This window comes from Anomaloglossus baeobatrachus, chromosome 5, assembly GCF_048569485.1.
Source record: "Anomaloglossus baeobatrachus isolate aAnoBae1 chromosome 5, aAnoBae1.hap1, whole genome shotgun sequence".
In the NCBI taxonomy this organism is placed as follows: Eukaryota; Metazoa; Chordata; class Amphibia; order Anura; family Aromobatidae; genus Anomaloglossus; species Anomaloglossus baeobatrachus.
In genome coordinates, this window is record NC_134357.1 from 254,757,976 (window position 1) to 254,779,399 (window position 21,424).

General features: G+C 43.8%; 1 protein-coding gene across 1 annotated transcript in view; it reads left to right on the top strand.

Annotated features, from left to right (window-relative positions):
- RAD9A (RAD9 checkpoint clamp component A) overlaps positions 1-12,588 on the top strand; it is a 34,130-nt gene extending 21,542 nt beyond the window's left edge. Inside the window, exons 9-11 of the mRNA XM_075349366.1 lie at positions 601-699; positions 3,958-4,153; positions 12,201-12,588. Coding sequence (XP_075205481.1) covers positions 601-699; positions 3,958-4,153; positions 12,201-12,284 — 379 coding nt within the window. The 3' untranslated portion in view covers positions 12,285-12,588. The remainder of the gene's footprint in view (positions 1-600; positions 700-3,957; positions 4,154-12,200) is intronic.
- The last annotated feature ends 8,836 nt before the right edge of the window (positions 12,589-21,424 follow it).

A 21,424-nucleotide genomic window follows, 5' to 3' on the forward strand; every position in this document is an offset into this window, starting at 1 on the left:
AATTAAAAAAAGATTAAATGGTAATTGCATTTTAATGTTTGAGTTATAAAGGTTAATATGTTTCCTTTCTTTAATTGTATTGGTTTAAATCAACAATCTCATGTTATATTATTTGTTTATACATGTAGAAAATCTTCAGGGTGATATGACAACTCCTGGCGCGATGCTCTGTTAGGGCTCCTGGCGCGATGCTCTGTTAGGGCTCCTGGCGCGATGCTCTGTTAGGGCTCCTGGCGCGATGCTCTATTAGGGCTCCTGGCGCGCTGCTCTATTAGGGCTCCTGGCGCGCTGCTCTATTAGGGCTCCTGGCGCGCTGCTCTATTAGGGCTCCTGGCGCGCTGCTCTATTAGGGCTCCTGGCGCGCTGCTCTATTAGGGCTCCTGGCGCGCTGCTCTATTAGGGCTCCTGGCGCGATGCTCTATTAGGGCTCCTGGCGCGATGCTCTATTAGGGCTCCTGGCGCGATGCTCTATTAGGGCTCCTGGCGCGATGCTGTATTAGGGCTCCTGGCGCGATGCTCTATTAGGGCTCCTCGGTGTCGTAGAGGCAAAGCCCACCCCTTACACAGTGCAGCTAATTTCTCTTTTTTTTTTTCTTCTAGTCCTGTTGTATTCAGTGTTGATGATACCGTGCTCGAGGCTCATTTTGTTCTTGCCACTCTTTCGGATGCAGATCAAGCCTCTCAGTCCCAGAACCACAGGTACTTACTGTGTATTATATATACAGTCTCTTGCACTATAAATTTAACCAATGTATCTTTATAAAATGGATGCTTAGAAATATTCAGCAGAATAGAGATGACGTGACACCTTTCCTGTAGCAAATGGCGCTGTGATGTCCATACGAGTATGGCACCATAGCTCAGCCCGGTCATCTGAGTGTGGCTGAGCCTTAGTGCATGTTACAGCTATGCTCATATGGACGTCACCATAGCTGCATTCAGCAGATTACTGATCATAGTAGGGGGTGGACCCTTTCTAATCATGTAAAACCCTGAGAGACTCTTAATCAACAAGAGAATGAGTGTTACTTAAGTATTCCAGCCTGAAACATTTATCACCTATCCATCGGAGATCTCCAGCAGTGGACGTTGGACTGTTGGAGCGCCCACTATTTTCTAGAGCACGGGTTCCTAGTCCCCAAGTTCGAAGATCAGTGGTGACATCTGACGTTCTCATGTTCTTAGTGATCATGTTTGATACTTTTAGCCACTTGCCTGATCTAGGAGAACCATAGGCGGGAAATATCACAGAGGAGGTGCCAGTAATAAAACCTAAGTCATACCATCCTCAGAAAAATAAGTCCATCATTGTATTTTATTGGCAAATAGCAGTTGTGCTCACTATAATCCAGCACCACACAGTAATGTAATTGCATTCTGCATCATCAGAAGGGGAAAAATAAATGGTTTTACCTCTTCTGTCAGTAACTATTAATTTTCAGGTAGTTAAAATGTATCTGGGGGAGTTGTAGGTATGGATGGTACCACTGCACTGTTCTTCCTACAAAAAAAAAAAAAACAACCTGGTCAGAATAGGTATACATGGCTACCAGCCTAAAAGGGCTGTCCCTGAAAGCAGCTAGTGCCGTAAGTAAGCACATACGAATTCTTCTCACGCTTTTTGTGGACTTATCAGGGAAGTAGAACTTAGGGGTTCTACACATATACACAACATAAGTAAGTGTTTGTACACAACACATTGCATTGCACCTCCTTTGGTTTTAGTTATTCAGACAATACAGAAGTAAAATAAAGTGCCATAGGTCCAAAATGGGGGCAGCCGACAACGTTGCCTCCAGAGAAACCATTATTTAAAGACCAATGCTATCCTTCACCTCAGGAAGAAGAATTGGATAAAAGGCAGATTATACATTAGAGCTAAGAGGCAATTACAGTGGAATCTTGGTTTACGAGAACAATCCGTTCTGGGAGTGTGCTTGTTAACCAAGTTACTCGTTCAGCAAAGCAAGATTTCCCATAGGACATCATTGTAATGCAGACAATTCGTTCCACAACTTGTTAAATGTCCCACCCTGGTCCCCTATTGTGCCATTCCACACACGTACAAACAAACACACATAAACACACACAAACACGCACGCACACATTATGCTCACCTTACCTTCCGTTCCATCACCGGCCTCCTGGATCTTGTAGTTCGCCGGTACAGGATGTGTATCGGGTAACCATCAAGACAAGGGAGGAACTTCCGCTGCCAGAGCGCTGACGTCAAAGGCAGGAGTCTCTTGCCTCTGATTGGTCAGCACGCTGCCTTTGAGTAGTGGCTGACAGCGGAAGTTCCTGCCTCGTCGCGATAGTTACCGATACACATCCTGTAGCGGCGAACTACAAGATTCAGGAGGCCGTTGATGGAACAGAAGGTAAGGTGAGCATAATGTGTGCGTGTGCGCGTGTTTGTGCGGACTGCACGAGCGTGTTAGAGCGCGGTGGTTGTACGGAACCGAAAGTGTGTGCGGTGAGTATTTTGCTCATACAGCAAAGCTTTCTCGTAAACCGAGTTGCAAATTTCCAGCAAGCTTTGCTCGTTAAGCGAAATACTCGCTAACTGGGTTACTCGTTAACCGAGGTTCCACTCCAAGAAGTGGCACCTAGATTGCTGATAGATTGTGTCCAATAGACCAGAAGATAAAAATAAGAACAGCATAACTCTTGCCACATTGATATCACCCAGTGTACCAAGGTCCAATAAACTGGATAGGCTTAAAGGGGTATTCTCATCACCAAGATTCAATCCCAATAAGTAGTAGGTGTAATAATAATAATATTAGCAAATATCTTCAATGAGAAATGTAATAGTTCTCCTGATATAGCCATATTTCTTACCTCATGTGCAGGGTATTGCAGTTTAGGTATCTATGGTTACGTCCACTCATAGTGACAGTTAGTTGTGCATGGATGTAACCATTGATACCTAAGCTGCAATGCCCTGCACATGAGGTGAGAGACATAGCTAATCAGGAGAACTATACTACATTTCTAATTAGAGGTATTTGCTAATATTATAATATTGGGATAGGATCTTGTAGATGGGAATACCCCTTTGACTCCTGATGAAGCTTAGCACTGACCATTTTCAATAAGTGGTGCCTCATGTAGCTAAAATTTGTTACAAGTACCTAATGGGTGCAAGTGAAATTAGGGGAAAAATCCCACCAGGCCATGGTGTTTAAGTATGAGAAATAAGTGGGGGGAGATTTTGTTTAAGCTTTTTTTAAAATCTTTGATGTCGGTAAAACATAATTTTGTGTAAATAGGACATGTGCTGCTAATTACTTATTATTCAGTGCACAGAGAACAATAGTTTTGTATGCAAAGAAATCTAGTCAGTTAACTTGCATGTAGCTAATTGGCGGTCGTTTAAAGTAAATCTGTCATCAGGTTTTTGCTTCTCCATCTGAGAGCATCATAATGTAGGGACAGAAACCCTGATTCCAGTGCTATGTCACTTACTGAGCTGCTCAATCTCAATTTCATACAATCGCTATTTTATCTGCTGCAGATCATGCAGTTCTCTGAATGTTGAGTTCTTTATAACCCTTTCCACACTTCTGATTGACTTTCTGCCCATGTACAGTGTATACAGAAAGCTGCCTATCAGTGGTGGGGGTGGACATGTTCAGAGCTCACGAATATGCTGGACTAACTGACAGCAAGTTTAGTAGTCCTGTAGTGACAATCTACTGGTAGTAAAACAGTGATTTTATCAAAACTACAGCAAGCAGCCTAGCAAGTGACACATCTTTGGAATCAGGATCTCTGTCTCCATCTGCAGTACCTTCTTGTCATTCAGCCTAACCTCCCCGGTAATCTCCCCCATTCCATTCATAAAAATATCTACTATGGGTACAGGGCAGAAAAAACAGCTTTCCGCCTGTAGTACGACTGCAATGGCTGGAGTTGTTTAGCACTAATGCAATGATTTAATTGCTTTATCAGACCTTGCTTGCCAAACGATGATGATTTTCTGGGCGATGACCTTGACTACATGATCGCCATGGAAACTACTCTAGCGGGCGCTTCCTCACCACCCCGTAGTCCAACATTCAATCATCCCATTCCTGTACTAGCCTTGTCTTCAGGAAGTGACGATGATAAGGAGAGGGAGATTCCTGGGACGCCACCTAATAAAAAGGTAAGGAGGCTGTACATATCCTCGCAGCTTAGCTAGAACTGAGGGCTATCCTTCATATAGGATTCTGTGTCCATGTGTGCTTCCTCCCTGTCTGTTTCTTTTCTGTGTCTGAACTCCTCTACATCTTCTCAATTTGTCAAACCTTAAAATCTGTCAGCAGAACTTCACCCTCTAAACTATTTACATGCGCATGTAGCTCTTTCAGAGAGAGGTTCAGCAATACCTTTACAAGGCCGGTCCATTGCTTTGAATCTGAGAAATTGGGTTTTGTATTGATCTGCAAATGGTAAATCTAGAGCCTCTGTCACTCCAGCTCTATTCCACGCCCATCACTGCCTCTGTTTGGCCGACAGCCGTTACGCTCTGTAACTTCAGGTCAAAGAGTCGTCAGTTAAACCTGAGAAGTTGGCGCTGGGTGAGGAATAGAGCTGGAGTGACAGAAGCTTCAGATCTTCCATATCTCTTCAGCCTCATGTGCATATCAATTCAGACTGATTTCTCAGTAACGGAGGAACAGACTGGTCGTGTGCAGGTATTGCTGGACTTGTCTATGAAGGAGCGGCAGTCACAGATAAATCATTTGGGAAGTGACATCTTTGATTTCAAAATCTCACTACAAATAAGTTTATGCTGCATAAAAAAAGCACAGTGGGCGTGATATTTCTATAAATCTCATTAATTTTATGTCAAAAACACCAAATGCTCATTGTGGGAGCATCACTTAAAGCCGATGTCCACTTATTGGACAAATATCGGAAAATGTAACATTAAAAATGAAACTGTTCAGGGCACTCTTGTAATTAGATGGGGAGTTCTAATGATGACTCGCTTAGGATTCCACTCTGCTGCTACACTATTCATGACTTGTCTGCTTACATGTGCTCTGCATACTAGCGGTCATGCGCGGACATCTTTTTCGTTTTGCTTCTTTCAATCATTTGAGTTGAGAGAAGTGGAGGAGATAGCGGTCAGTGTGTGTTCACAAGTATGGAAATCACATCAGGGCAGGTTGAGAAGTGACAAGCCCTGGGAGGATAGATTGCTATTTTAGTATATTATCTGCTGTTTAGATGCCACATGCTAGATTCCCTACCAAGTTATAGAAATATCCTGGACAGCGCTTTTAAGGCTGAGGACACACTGGGATTAGTGCGAGTGCTCGCATGACACCTCGGCTCACGCTCGCAGCATAGCGGGAGCCGAGTGTCATGCGACTGTGGTTCGATCCTGCAATCAGACCACAGTTGCAGAGGGAAGGGCCTGCGCTATGGATAGGGGAGAGCCGGCGCTGCGGAGAAGAGGGAGGGATTTATCTCCCTATCTCCTCCATTGCCGGCTGATGAGAGAATCACACTGCCATTGCGGTACACCGGTGTAACGTGAGAGCTATATGATGTTTCTCTCGCCCCATAGACTTAAATGGTTGCGAATGAAACAAGCTTGCATTCCACCCATAGCATGCTGCGACTGTTTTCTCGATCCGATTAGGGCTAAGAAAACAATCAGAGCTGCCCCATGAAGTACTATTGGTCCAAGTGGAATGTGATTTTTTTTTTTTTTAACGCATTCCACTTTCTCCGTATTACTCGTCATGTGTGCTAGGCCTAACTTTTTCTCTGCTAAGGAAGTATCTCATACTTTATTGCAGCAGGGTGGCAATTCAGTAGGCAAGGATTTTTTGGATATGTCAGGGCTACTAATGGCCATATCTCAGCCTGGGTGGGAGTTACAGAAGTGATCCAGGGCTCATTTTAAGGTTGGATTCACACAATCGTATGGCCTCTGATGCGAGTGCATCGGATGCTAATCACCCTCAGCTCCCCGCTGTGCTGCCAGTGCAAGCTGAGTGTCATGCAATTGTAATCCAATTCTGCGATGGGATCACAGGTACGGAGGAGAGGGCGGGAGCTGCGAAGGAGGGGGCAGCAGCTGCGGAGGAGAGGGAGGGATTAATCTCCCCATCTCCTCCATTGTCAGCTGATGCGATTATTGCACTGCACTCGGATGTCATCAGAGTGTAGTCCGATATTTCATTCGCACCCATAAACTTGCATGGGTGCAAGCGACAGGACTCTCGAAGACAATGGCAGCATGCTGCAACTTTTCACTCATCCAGAATCTGGATCAGAAAAAAGCTGACCATCTGCTCTCCCTCAATGAATAACATTGGTCCAAGTGCTATGGGATATTTTCTCGCATTGCGCTCATCCGAGTCATACGCTTGTGTGAGCGTGCCGTAAAGCTGAGATTCAGCTTCAGAATGAGACCAAGATCTGTGCTGAGATATCAGGGCTTAAAGTGAGAACTGCAGGTGTGTGGAGTCGTCACTTACCAGTGACTTCTTGAGCTAAGTCGCAACTACAACCGCAATTCTGGTGTCATTTTTGAAGCTGAGATACATCCTGCTAAAATGCCCTGGCCTGACTTTAGTCACTTAGGATTGAGAGGAGGTTGCGTGTGATCTAGCAAGTTGCAGGGATTGAATAGAAATGTTTGCTCTTCTTTTGTCCCTGTGTAACAATAGGGTTGAACAATGCCAACAAAATAAAATATATCTTTTAAAAAATATAAATCATGTAAAAATGTAAATAACCCTTTTTGTATTGTGTAGGTTCTTCATTATTGGAGAAAAAAAAGCAATAACACATATTTAACATGACCTACACTATAACACTAGCTTGTCTCTTCTTGGCTCTAGTGAAACACCATTAACACTAGAAGTCCCAGAAATGTTGAGCTCCATAGGGTTCCAATGGTAGAAATGTTAAATGACCCCTCTCTGGGACTTCTACTGTTAAAAAAGTATACCAGATTTGTCCATTTCTCCTTATCGTGCCGCATGAAATTCAATTAAAAGGAATCCAAAGCCATGAGACCCAAAATTAGACCAACTAAAATTACAGTTCTTTCCACAAAAAAACAAACTCTCTCACAGCCCTGTTGAGGAATAAAATGGCTTTGACAACACAAAAAAAATAATTTTATTTTAAATGGGATTTTATTGTGATAAAGTAATAAAGTAAATAAACTAGAAATATTTGGTATTACTGGGTCCATAATGACCCAAACTACAAAATGAACATGCTATATATACTGCTAAGTAAATCCTGTAGCTAAAAAAAATAACATTTCAGTTTAGTGTTCATTTCACTTGAAAAAAAAATTAATGAAGAAGCCATCAAAAAGTCCATGAACCCTAAAACGTTAGGCAGTTTGCCATTTAAAATTTTGTGTCCTTCCCTTAAGAGTCTCAACATGTGCCTAAAGTGTACAACCACATGGACAGTATTTCCATACTAAGGAGAAATTGTGAAAACATTTTTTAAAATTGTAGTTTGTTTTTTCTCCTTTTAAAAATGAGAAAAATTTGGAACTAAAACTACTTTTTAATAGAAATTATGTTATTTATTTATTTCAATCTACTTTATGTTCAATCATGTTAAGCACCTAAAGAGTAAAAACATATTCTAAGCACTGTTTTGTATACTATACAGGGGTGCTTTTTTTTTTTTTTTATTAAATATTGTAATATGGGTGGGTATGGAGAATGGGTAATATTTTTCAACACACGATGGCAGGGGTCGTGTTATTCCACTCGCCATCAGTGCTCCCGTGACTAGTGATGGGCGAACTCGCAGATTTCTGGGATTGGCAGGTATAAGTGGATTTGAAAAAAAACCCCAAAAACACGGTTTGGGACCAAAATTAATCCCAGATATCAACCTGGACACCGATCCCCCTATACATTTATGGGGACTCGAATCATGCGCTTTAAAATGGTGGTAGAAAAGGCTAGGGTTATTAGGGTGCGTGCTCACGGTCAGTGTTTGTAGCATGCTTCAGCTGCGTCCAAAACGCTGCATTGTACAGTACAAGCATAGTGGATGGGATTTCTAGAAATCCCGTGCCCACTGTGCTTGTTTTTTCCGCAGCAAAGACTGACCTGTGTGCGTCTTTCCATACCGCAGCATGTCAATTGTTTGCTGCGGATTTGCATGCGTCTCCGTAGGGAGAACACAAGCTGGAGACTGCTGCGCACTGAACCCTGATCGTGGGTACAAGCAGCTGCGGTCTCCTGCGTTCTCCTTCGGAGGAGACGCGCGACCCCGCAGGTCAGGACCCACTGTGTCCAGGACGCAGTGAGTCCTGATCCTGGTCACATACCCTTAGAGCAAGGGTGTTATAGTTACCAGTCTCTATGCGGCAGCTCTAACTCTAGTTATGGGGCCGCTCATTACCCTCATGCATATGCACTGCTTCCCCTGCCCAGCAGCAGTCCCAGCATCTGTGATTGGTTGCAGTCAGACCGTGCCCCAATCCTGTGTTGACAGCATGTCTGACTGCTTGGAATCGCACACGCTGTCTGCGTTTATACAGTGGTGTCAAAATAAATAAAAACATTCTCGTAGGTCCCCCCATATTATGTTACACAGCACAGATAAAACATACGGCTGCAGCCCCCAGCCGTGTGCTTATCTTGGCTGTGTATCAAAATAAGAGAAGGACCCTATGTGGCTTTTTAAAAAAAAAAAATAATTTAAAAAAACTAGCCTGTGGTCCCCCCCAAGTTTGATACCCAGCTATGATAAAGCCGACAGCTGGGGGCTGGTATTCTCAGGCTGAGGAGGCCCATTGTTATTGGTTCCTGCCCATTCTAAAAATAGCAGCCTGCAGCCCTCTAGAATTGTTGCATGTATTAGATGCGACAATCCCAGCACTTTACCCAGCTCATCCCGATTGCCCTGGTGCGGTGGCAATCGGGATAATATCAGGGGTTAATGATAGCTCACAGCTGCCACTAAGCCTTAGATTATTAATGGGAGGTGTCCACACCCCCCCACATTACTAATTTGTAAGTGAAAAGAAACACTAGCACCGAAACAATCCTTTATTTGAAATAAAATACAAAAAACCCCAGTCTCTTTCACCCCAATATTAACCCCAAACTCCCAGTTCCGACGCAATCCACACGAGGTCCCATGACGATCCCGATTCTGCTACACACATGCTAAAGTCACAGAACAAGGGTATTTAACATGTCCGCACTCTGAGGGCTTCAGGCAGAGACTGACTGAGCCGCAGCAACGAGCAATGATGTCACTCGGTTTATCTTCAGTCATAGCTGGAGGTTCCCACAGTACCCTACCTGTGATCACAGGTGAACTGATTTCAGGTGACCTCATTAAATTCCGTAACCTCTCCTCAGGTGAATAACAACAACCGGACAACAGAGCTGCAACTCCTGGCAGAAAACCACTGTTTTGGTTTTTTTTTGCCAAGAAATGGAGATTTGGGGCTGAAATTTATACACCACTTTCCTGCACCAAATATGCATCTTCTGGCAAAAAAATCGCATCAAAACACAATGCTGCATTGATGCATTTTTTTTTTCTGACAATATATCAGTGCAATCAGGATGAGCTGAGTAAAGTGCCGGGATTGTCACATCTAGTGGATGTGACAATTCAGGGCAGCTGCAAGCTGCTATTTTTAGGCTGGTGGGGGCAAATAACCATGGTCCTCCCCAGCCTGAGAATACCAACCCCCAGCTGCCGGCTTTATGGGGGGGGGAATGCACGCACCCTGTTTTTTAAAATTATTTATGTAAATTAAAAAAAACATGGGGTCCCTTTTTATTTTGATACACAGCTAAGATAAGCACCAGGCTGGGGGCTGCAGCCTGTAGCCGTATGCTTTATCTGTGCTGGGTATCAAAATATGGGGGGGATCCTACGTCTATTTTTTTTATTTATTTATTTTTACACCACGATACACACGCAGATAGCCTGTGCAATTCCAAGCAGTCAGATATGCTATCAGCAGGGTGGGGCCATGGTCTGACTGCAACCGGTCACAGACGCCGGGACTGGCTGTGGGTGGGGGAAACAGTACATATTCATGAGGTTAATGAGTTTTTTTGGCTGCCGCAGCACTAAGTACATTAAAATACAATAAAAGGCGATCAAAACATTGTATCTACCCCAAAATGGTATTAGTAATAACGTTGGTTTAAGGCGCATAAAATAAGCCCTTACACAGCCCAAGATGCCGAAAAATTTAAAGTGTTATGGGTTTCAGAAAATGGCAACAAATTTCCAAGTTTTTTTCACTGCTTAAATAAAAACTATACATGTTTGCTATCTGCATACTCATACTGACTTAGAGATTCATATTCCTTGGTCAGTTTTCCCATATAGTGAACGTCGTAAATGGATAATTGTGAAATTGCATTCTTTTTTGCAATTTCGACACACTTGGAAATTTTTCCCACTTTTCAATGCATCACATGACAATATGAATGGTGTCATTCAAAACTACAATGTGTCCCACAAAATAGAAGCCCTAATATGGTTATGTGGATGGAAAAATTAGAAAGTTATGGCTCTTGAAAGACTAGGAGGAAAAAATGAAATATCAGAAAATTGCCTGGTCATGAAGGGGATAAAGTAAACATGTATTTTGGTGGTCTAAGAAAATTGTCTTTAGTTTTACATTGGGTGGGCACTGCAGTTAGTGGGAGGACAGCTGTATAAAGACAGGCGAAGTCCCTCATACACAGAAAGAAGAATAAATGAAAAAACATTGCTCTGACAGCCATTTAGATTTTATTGGCACCTTATCCTCTTCATGACCAAGGACATATATATATATATATATATATATATATATATATATATATATATATATATATATATATATATATATATATATATATATATATATATACAGTATGTCCTTGGTCGTGTCTGTCCCTTTAATGCCGACTCACAATTTCCCGCATGTCTGATTAGATCAGCAGACATATGCATCTCACAGATTCAGTGGATTGGAGATCCACCCAGGCTTGTTTACCCCTTAGATCACTCTGTCAAACTCTTGACATCGCGATCTAACATGCGACTGCGGAGATCGCATTGTTTCCCGCCACCATTGGTGCTCCTGTGATACGATCACGAGGCACCAATGGGTTGCCATGACAGCGTGGGATCAAATGAGGACCCTTGTCACTGTCATGGTAAAATTGAGCAGAAAGCTATGATCAGCAGATATGCTCTGCTGATATTCACAGAACAGCATTTATGCTGTTCAGAAGGATGCTGAGCATCACTTTGTTCAGCAGAAATTATCAGATAGTGCAGGCATAAAGTCCCATAGAGAGACTAGAAAAATCAATAAAAATTGTAAAAAATAAAAATTAAATATGAAACAAATAAAAAAACCCTGAAAGTTCAAATCACCCCCTTTCTGCCCCATTGAAAATAAAACCATAAATAAAAAATAAAAATATACACACATTTGGTATCACTGTGTTCAGAAATACCTGATCTATCAAAATATAAAATCAATTAATCTGAAAAAAAAATCAAAACTCCAGAATTACTTTTTTTGGTCACTTCAACATTACATTAAAATGCAATAACTGGCAATCAAAGCATCTTATCTACCCAAGAATGTTATAATTAAAACCGTCAACTCAAGATGCAAAAAATAAGCCATCACTGAGCCCCAGATCCCGAAAAATGAGAACATTACAACTCTTGGAAAATGGCGACAAAAGCTCAATTTTTTTTTATATACACACTTATACATACTTTCTTGCAATTTCACTGCACTTGGATTTTTTTCCTCATTTTCCAGTAAATATGGGGCAGAATGAATTGCGTCGTTTAAAAATACAACTCTCCCTGCAAAAATCGAGCCCTCATATGGCTATATTGACGGAAAAGGAAAAAGTTATGGCTCTTGGAAGAAAGGGAGAAAAAAACCCAAAAAATGGAAAACGATTGCTTGGGTCAACCTTTAGCCAGTAATTCCACATATTTGGTCATCGCATGTTCTATAACTATATACACTATAAGCAGTGATCAACAATTTAAAATAGTGGAAAAGGTTTTTCTTGGTTGTCCTCAAAAATAACACCCCATATTGCTGCATCGATGCAAAAAAAAAAGAAATAAATGATGAGTTTCGAAAAGTATTAATGTTTAAGTTGATTAAGCTGTATGATATACTGAATTCCGGTTTGTAACTTATTCCTACATTTCAGTTCCGCTCTTTATTCTTCGACTCTGTTATCCAAAATTCTGGGCAGACAAGACAAGAAGTTCTTGCAGAGGACAGTGATGGATAGTGTTGTACCAAATCCGAGCTGGCACGCAGTCAGCAATGTAGTCCTGTGTAAAATCAAGAGTACTAAACACTGTCCTCTACAGCGGGAAACGACACATTCCCAGGTCCATTTATGGACTCAACACAGAATATGTTGGATTAGTGAAGTAAGGAGTCATGGCCCCACGATGTCTGTAGACGACAGAGACGCTACAAAGAACTTCATAATGTTACGTGGAGGTGCACAAGTATTACAGGATATGGAGACCTTTATAAAACAGGTTTTGTAATTCATTTGTTTTTTACATAAATAATTGTTGATTCTCTCTCTCTTCTTTTTTTTTTTTTTTTTTTGAATCGTATGACAATCCAATTTAGGACAGCATTTCTTTCTCAGTCCATAGGAGACCAATAAAAATTGATTTAATCTATGTGAATTCTTTCAGTATTTGCCTTTTACAAGGCTTTTATTCTTTGTGGTCATCCTTGAAAAAGTGTAGGCTCTGTGTCACTAATTTGCATATTGATCCAGTCGCAGTAATCATTACTAGAAAAACCTGACACCTTCCTCTATGAATGCTTCAGTGTAATGTTTTCAGTGGATTTTAACATACCCCATACTGCAGTTCACACATTGTGTGTTTTTGAGTACAGCCATTAAAAGAGACGTAAAGGGAAACTTATCATCAGAAAATGACCTATTTTAAAAAGAATTTGCATTTTATTTTCTTATAGCACAAGATTTATTAAAACAAAAACAGAATTTGTAATCCTGCAATTTTTTACATTGCCCACATTTGGCCGTTTTAGACACATACATTTCAGAAAGAGTTTTTAGTTAGGCTACTTGTCATTATAGACAGGATTACAATGACTGTTAACACCTCTATACACAAGATCCACCTGTTGGAATAGGCATTGTTACAGCTACCCTACTCCCCGGCCTTCATTATGATCTGTTCATTGTAGCTATGTACATGTGTTGTTTCCTGAAACAGAATGTAAGCCTCTAAAAGCCTCAGTGGCCAGTGTAAGATTCTATAATTTCTTAATACAGAATGTGATTTGTAAAAAAGAAACACTTTTTTGTATTTAAATACATTTAACACAGCAAGCTGATTTAATTAATAGGTCATTTTCTTATGAAAGTCTCTCTTTAACGCCTTCCCAGCATTGGATGTACTTGGTACAACGTATACTTCCTATTTGCCTAGATAATCCCGCATTGGAGCTCTTCACGGTGCAATCACCACTGTACATCTGCTTGATTTTCAGTCAAGTTCTTGCAGTAAAAGCCAGGATTGATGCCATCCCGGTTCCTGGATGTTTAATCCTCTAATGCTGTGATAAATAGTGACCGAATTAGGAAGGTGGTGAGAGGTGGGGGGGTTCCATCTATCATCCCATCCAACCCCCCGATGGTTGCTATGGACCCTGGAGGTGAAAGAATCACCGCTACGTCTATGTATGGTTGCTTGTTAGATCCTGCCAGTAGACAGATCTGTCAGAGTAAAGACCCCGTTACACGCTACTATATATCTAACAATATGTCGTCGGGGTCACGTCGTTAGTGACGCACATCCGGCATCGTTTGACATATCGTAGCGTCTGACAGCTACGAGCGACTGTGAACGAGCAAAAATACTCACCTTATCGTTGCTCGTTGACACGTCGCTCATTTTCAAAAACTTGAGCGTCCTTCTGCACGCCGGTTGTTCATTGTTCCCAAGGCAGCACACATCGCTCCGTGTGACACCCCGGGAACGATGAACTGCAGCTTACCTGCGGCCGCCGGCTATGCGGAAGGAAGGAAGTAGGCGGGATGTTACGTCCCGCTCATCTCCGCCCCTCCGCTTCTATTGGCCAGCCGCTGTGTGACGTCGCTGTGACGCCAAACGTCCCTCCCCCTTCAGGAAGAGGATGTTCGCCACCCACAGCGAGGTCGTTCGGGAGGTAAGTGCGTGTGACGGGGGTTACCGACTTTGTGCGTCACGGGCAACAAATTGCCCGTGACGCACAAACGATGGGGGCGGGTGCGATCGCTCATGCGAACGCACGATTAATTGACGCGTGTAAAGTGGCCTTAACACTGGCACTTTTGCTAGTACACTGCAATGCATAAGTATTGCAAGGTATTAGACAAGCAGTCAATGAAGCAAAGTTGAAAGTTCCATAAAGTGACTAAGTAAAAAAAATAAAATACCATTGCAAAAACTAATAACTCAGTAAAAAAAAAATGATCGAAAAATGTTTCTCCAATTAAATCGCATTGTGTTTATGTAAAACAAAAGTAAAGAAAAAAGTACAAATTTGGTATCATTGCATTTGGAATTACCTGAGGTATAATTATCCCTTAAAGTGAACATTGTAAAAAAAATAAAAAGAACACACAACAAAAATGCTGGTTGTTCATACTACCATGCAAAAGAACCCCACAATCAAAAGGTTTTATGTAAATAAAATGGTATCATTCTAAGGCGGGCTTTGCACACTACGACATCGCAGGTGCGATGTCGGTGGGGTCAAATTGAAAATGACGCACTTCCGGCATCGCATGCGACATCGTAGTGTGTAAAGGCTCGATGATACGATTAACGAGCGCAAAAGCGTCTTAATCGTATCATCGGTGCAGCGTCGGCGTAATCCATAATTACACTGACGCGACAGTCCGATGTTGTTCCTCGCTCCTGTGGCAGAACACATCGCTGTGTGTGAAGCCGCAGGAGCGAGGAACATCTCCTACCGGCGTCACTGCGGCTTCCGTAGGATATGCGGAAGGAAGGAGGTGGGCGGGATGTTCACATCCTGCTCATCTCCGCCCCTCCGCTCCTATTGGCCGCCTGCCGTGTGACGTCGCAGTGAGGCCGCACGACCCGCCCCCTTAACAAGGAGGCGGGTCGCCGGCCAGAGCGACGGTTGCAGGACAGGTGAGTCCATGTGAAGCTGCCGTAGCGATAATGTTCGCTACGGCAGCTATCACAAGGATATCGCTGCTGCGACGGGGGCGGGGACTATTGCGCTCGGCATCGCAGCATCGGCCTGCGATGTCGCAGCGTGCAAAGTACCCCTTAGTCATCTTGTCCATCAAAAGATAAGTCCCCACTCAACTGTCAACTGAAAAAAAAAAATCATAGCGCTCAAAGTATAGCAATGTATAAACCAATTTTTTTTGCAAAAATTTTCTTACTGTGCAAAGTATCAAAATAAACTATATAAATTTGGCATATTTTCAATCGTAGTGAATAGTGATGGGCGGACCCAGACTGTAAAAGTCTGGATCCACTTAGTTTCAAACATACCCGAGGGTCGGGCCCGGGCCCAGAATTTTCAGGGAATTCCGGGTATTGATCCGGATCCGGCAACTAAGGAATAAAAAAATGAATAAAGGAAAAATAAAGAAAATAAGAATGAAGCAAGCGTGTCATACTTTTCGAGGCTCCAGCACGGCTGTAATTGCTCCTGCGGCCACCCATTCACGTCCAGGTCGTTCATTAGGCTCATGCATATGCACTGCTTTCCACACCCATCGGCGTCTGTGATTGGTTGCAGTCAGATGCACCCTCACGCTGAGTGACAGCGTGTCTGATGCTACCAATCAAAGACCCGGCCTGCGGTTCTATATCGTACAGTAAAAATAAAATTGGTGTAGGGTCCGCCGATATTATGATACCCAGCACAGATAAAGCATGTGCTTATCTTGACTGTGTATAAAAAGAGGAACCACATATGGTTTGTTGTTGTTTTTTTTTTTTTTAAATTTAAATACATTTTTAAAAAACCAGCTTGCACCCCCCCCATCAATTTGATTTGATACCCAGCCATGATAAAGTCCGACAGATGGGGGCTGGTATTCTCAGGCTGGGGAGACCCATCGTTATTGGGCCACCCTCAGTCTAAAAATAGCAGCCTGCAGCACAGGATTGTCGCATCCATTAGATATGACAGTCCCAGAACTTTACCAGGCTCTTCCTGATTCTTCTGGTACAGTGGCAATAGAGGTAATAAGTGGTTAATCAAAGCTCACAGCTGACATTAAGCCCTAGATTATTGATGGGGAGGGTCTAATCTGTAAGTATCAGTAAATACACAAAAACACCGAAAAAATCCTATATTTGAAATTTAAAAAAACACTTTTTCACCCCTTTATTAACCCCAAAAACAGCCCTGCAGGTATGACGTAATCCACATGAGGTCCCAGTTCTGCTACATCTAAAGCTCACAGTGAGTGAAATAGAACATGACTGCCCGCTGTGATCTTCAGACAGAGACTGAGTACTGAGTGAGCCGTGCGATCAGCGGTGACGTTACTCAGGTGATTTGTGATCACAGCTGGGGGATCCCACAGATGGCGCTTCACAGTACAGATGGACAGTGACTCAAAACATACTGCAAAATCAACCCAGGACTTTTTAAAGCAAAAAACTTGAATATTCTGCAATGAGAAAGTCAATCACCAGATCTACAACCACATTGAGCTGCATTTCACATGCTTAAGACAAACGTTAATCCGAAAGACCCATACATAAGCAACAACTGAAGTCAACTGCAGTAAAGGCCTGACAAAGCACCACAAATGAGGAAATCCAGAGTTTGGTAACATCCAGGGCTTCCAGACTTCAAGCAGTGATTGCATGCAATGGATTCTCTTTTATTTTATTTCTGGTAAATTTATTTATTATTTATGTTTTTTTATTTTTATTTATGGTAAAGTTAGTTTGTCCAATTACTCTTGAGACCCTGAAATGAGGCTTTGCAGAAATATGGGTACAATTTCTAAATGTTTCACAGGCTATCTTCCTTCAACCCCTTTAATTAAACCTGAAAGTCTTCAATGCATTTCAGTTGTTTCATTTTAAATCCTTATTAGTGACATGTAGAGTCCAAATGCTAAAGATTCAGTCACTGAATTCCTTTTTCTCACTGACCAAATATTTCTGGACCTAACAGTAAGTCAGTAAAATAAATAGTTGGCTTGCATACAGTTGAACCAGAAGTTTACATACACTACCTATAAAGACACATCTGCATGTTTTTCCTCACTATCTGACATGAAATCAGAATAAACCTTTCCCGTTTTAGGTCAATTAGGAACCAAAATTATTTATATTTGCCAAATGCCAGAATAATTAAAGAGAGAACATGTTTTTGGCATTTTTATTACTTTCTACAAAGGTTTACATACACTAAAAGTACTGTGCCTTTTTAACAATGTGGGACAGCCCATATGATGATGTCATGTCTTTGGAAACGTCTGATAGTTTTATTGGCAACATCTGAGATAATTAGAGACACACCTGTGGATGTATTTTAATTGCACACCTGAAACACACTGCTGCTTTGTGTAGCATCATGGGAAAGTCTAAAGAAATCAGCCAAGAGCTCAGGAACAGAATCGTAGACTTGCACAAGTCTGGTTCATTCCTGCAATTTACATATAACTGAAGGTGCCTCGTTCATCTGTACAAACCATTATATGCAAGTACAAACAAGATGGGAATGTCCAGCCATCATACCACTCAGGAAGGAAAGGCAGCTCTGTGTACCAGAGATGAACGTGTTTTGGTCAGACATGTGCATATCAACCCAAGAACAAAAGCAAAAGACCGTGTGAAGATGCTGGCGGAAGCTGGTAAGATAGTGTCCTTATCCACAGTGAAACGAGTACTGTATCAACATGGGCTGAAAGGCCACTCTGCCAGGAAGAAGCCATTACTCCAAAAGAAACATAAAAAGCCACATTAAGGTTTGCAAATGCACAGAGGAACAAAGACCTTAATTTTTGGAGACATGTTGTTACGGGGGGACCGGCAGGTTAGGACCAGGGGGTATATATCCCAATCCCCAGTCGGGGCCCACCGTGCTCCAGATGGCAATGGAGCTGCTGGCACCCTGTGGGTTAGGCAGAGACTGTAGGACTGATGACCCAGGAGACCTGGGAACCGGTCACGTGTGTAGAGACACGTCAGACCGGACGACAACTCAGTTAGCGCTTCGGTGGAATTGGCGCAACCCCGACCATGTGTGCAGGGAACACGTCAGGCCAGATGGTGACCAGGTAGCGTTGACCGAGAAGACCGCTGCGACAGCGCCCTGTCGGCCACGTGTGTCAGACACGACAGGCCGAGCGGTCCTTCGATTAGCGTTTCTGGTCACTACTCGAATGGCCACGTGTGTAGAGGACACGTCAGGCCAAGGGATCACACCAGTAGCGTTGACTGGGAAGCCAAGGAGGATAATAGGTTCACACACCCAATCCTGGAACACCCTGTTAACGCCACAGGAGTCCTGAGGTATGCTGTCCGTGCGCGTAGGAGGCACAACCGAACAGGTGGCGCAACAGGTGCGTTGTCCATGTGCGTAGAGGGCACTTTCGGACAGGTGACGCAGCAGGTATGCTGTCCGTGTGCGTAGGAGGCACAACTGGACAGGTGACGCAGCAGCCGCAGCCCAGTTGACGCCACTGGACTGTTATAGCACAACAGGAATGGTAGCAAGGAAGCACGGCGCCTGACACTCGTGCTGAGCCACGAATCTTGGCGTGACAGGCACCGTTCGCCTAGCCCTACCTACCGCTTCCAACAAGGCTCATGCTACCATGGATTCTAAGTGAATTTGAGTGAAGACTGCGCACCTCCATGTTGTCTCCAGCCCCTTTTATAACCTAGATCCGCCCCAAACCCAGGGTGGAACCACCAAGGTCCAATAGCAGAGTGCAATATCATCAGCGACGTCACCAGCGGCCTATCCGGAACCGCCACGTCATTGATGACCTCATGGCAGCCACGCCCCAAACACTTCACCAGTCATCGTCTGACGACCAATGGTGAGGTGCCAGATAATAGGAGCGAGCCTCCGAGCCTCTGCGAGCCAGTCCGGAGTGGCCACGTCATCAGGACACCCGACACCCTCTGCCCTATCAGGGCCTGCCACCTCACGGACATGCTCAGTGAGGTCCTTACCGGACCTAGCCTCTGATGCACTAAGTGCCTGAGTATGCTCAGTAGCCTGAACAACAGACTCAGAAATCAGACTGCCTGAGCATGCTCAGTAGGCACATCCCAGAACTTTGCACAGGTATTTGGACTTCGTGCTGTGTCTAAGTTCTGGGATGTGCCTACTGAGCATGCTTGGGCAGTCTGATTTCTGAGTCTGTTAGGCTACTGAGCATGCTCCCACAATTAATCCTAACAGACTCAGAAATCAGACTGCCCAAGCATGCTCAGTAGGCACATCCCAGAACTTAGACACAGCACGAAGTCCAAATACCTGTGCAAAGAGGCTGTTAGGCTACTGAGCATGCTCCCACAATTAATCCTAACAGCCTCTTTGCACAGGTATTTGGACTTCGTGCTGTGTCTAAGACGCTGTTAGGATTAATTGTAGGAGCATGCTCAGTAGCCTGAACTGAGGACTTAGTCTCAGAAATGACACAATCAGGCTGAGCGTGCTCACTAGGCAAAACACCGGGCTTAGACTCCGGCTGGGGTAAATCGGCATGCGCACTAGCCGCCTCTCAACACTTAGACGTGGTGGAAGGAGCAGCCAACTGGACGACCCGAGGCACGGCCAAGAACGGCAGCCGGCGCCTGGGCGCAACAGGAACCGCAGCAGGCTGCTTGCGGTTATGGCGGTGCTGGTTCGTAACTCATGTCCTGTGGTCTGACAAAACTAAAAAAGGAGGAAAAAAGAAGCTTTAAAGCCTAAGAACACCATCCTAACTGTGAAACATGGGAGTGGCAGGGGGGGTGGGGGGTTGTTTTGCTGCAGGAGGGACTGGTGCACTTCACAAAATAGATAGCATCATGAGGAAAGAAGATTATGTGGCGATGCTGATGCAACATTTCAAGACATCAGGAACTTAAATGGACCATGACCAGAAGCATACTGCCAAACTGGTTACAAAGTGGCTTAAGGAGAACAAAGTCAATGTTTTGAAGTGGCCATCACAAAGAACTGATCTCAGTCCTATTGAAAATTTATGGGCAAAGCTGAGAAGGCAGGTGTTAGCAAGGCGGCCTACAAACATGGCTCAGTTACACCAGTCCTGTCAGGAGGAATGGGCCCAAATTCCTACCAACTGTTGTAAGAAGCTTGTGGAAGGATATACAAAATGTTTGACCCAAGTCATACAGTGTAAGGGCAAGGGTACCAAAAACTAATGAAATTTATGTAAACTTTTGACTTTGCAGAAAGTAAAAATGCCATAAAACATTCTCTCATTATTCTGGCAATGGGCAAATGGCTACTATCTTGGGCGACGCCGGGTACCTAAGTGTCTCTCTCCCACTCTCTCACTCTGTCTCCCTCCCTCTCTCTCACACTGTCTCCCTCTCTGTCTGTCTCGCTCTCTGTTTGTCTGTGTCTCTGTTTGTGACTCTCTCTGTGTCTGTCTCTCTTTAGTGGGCTTTACACGCAGCGACATCGCTAACGAGATGTCGTTGGGGTCACAGAATTCGTGAAGCACATCCGGTCTCGTTAGTGAAGTCGTTGCGTGTTAAACGTACGAACGACCACTAACGATCACAAATACTCACCTTATCGTTGATCGTTCTCCAGTCGTTCTAATACCGATTCGTTGCTGTTGCAGGATGCAGGTTGTTGGTCGTTCCTGCGGCAGCACACATCGCTATGTGTGACACCGCAGGAACGAGGAACATCACCGTACCTGCAGCCGCCGGCAATGTGGAAGGAAGAAGGTGGGCGGGATGTTACGGCCGCTCATCTCCGCCCCTCCATTTCTTTTGTGCGGACGCTTAGTGACGTCGCTGTGACGCCGCACGAACCGCCCCCCCCTTAGAAAGGAGGCGGTTTGCCGGCCACAGTGACGTCGCTAGGCAGGTAAGTATGTGTGACGGGTGTAAGTGATGTTGTGCGCCACGGGCAGCGATTGCCCATGACACACAACCGATGAGAGCGGGTGCTTTCACCAGCGACATCGCTAGCGATGTCGCTGTGTGTAAAGCCCGCTTTTCTGTCTCTGTTTTTCTGTGTCTCTCTTTCTGTCTCCGTTTCTGTCTGTTTCTGTGTCTCTTTTTCTGTCCTGCCTGTGTCTGTCTCTCTGTGTCTCTGTTTCTCTCTGTCTCTCTGTGTGTCTGTCTATCTCTGTGTGTCTCTTTTTCTCTGTCAGTCTCTCTGTCAGTGTCTCTGACTGTCTCACTATGT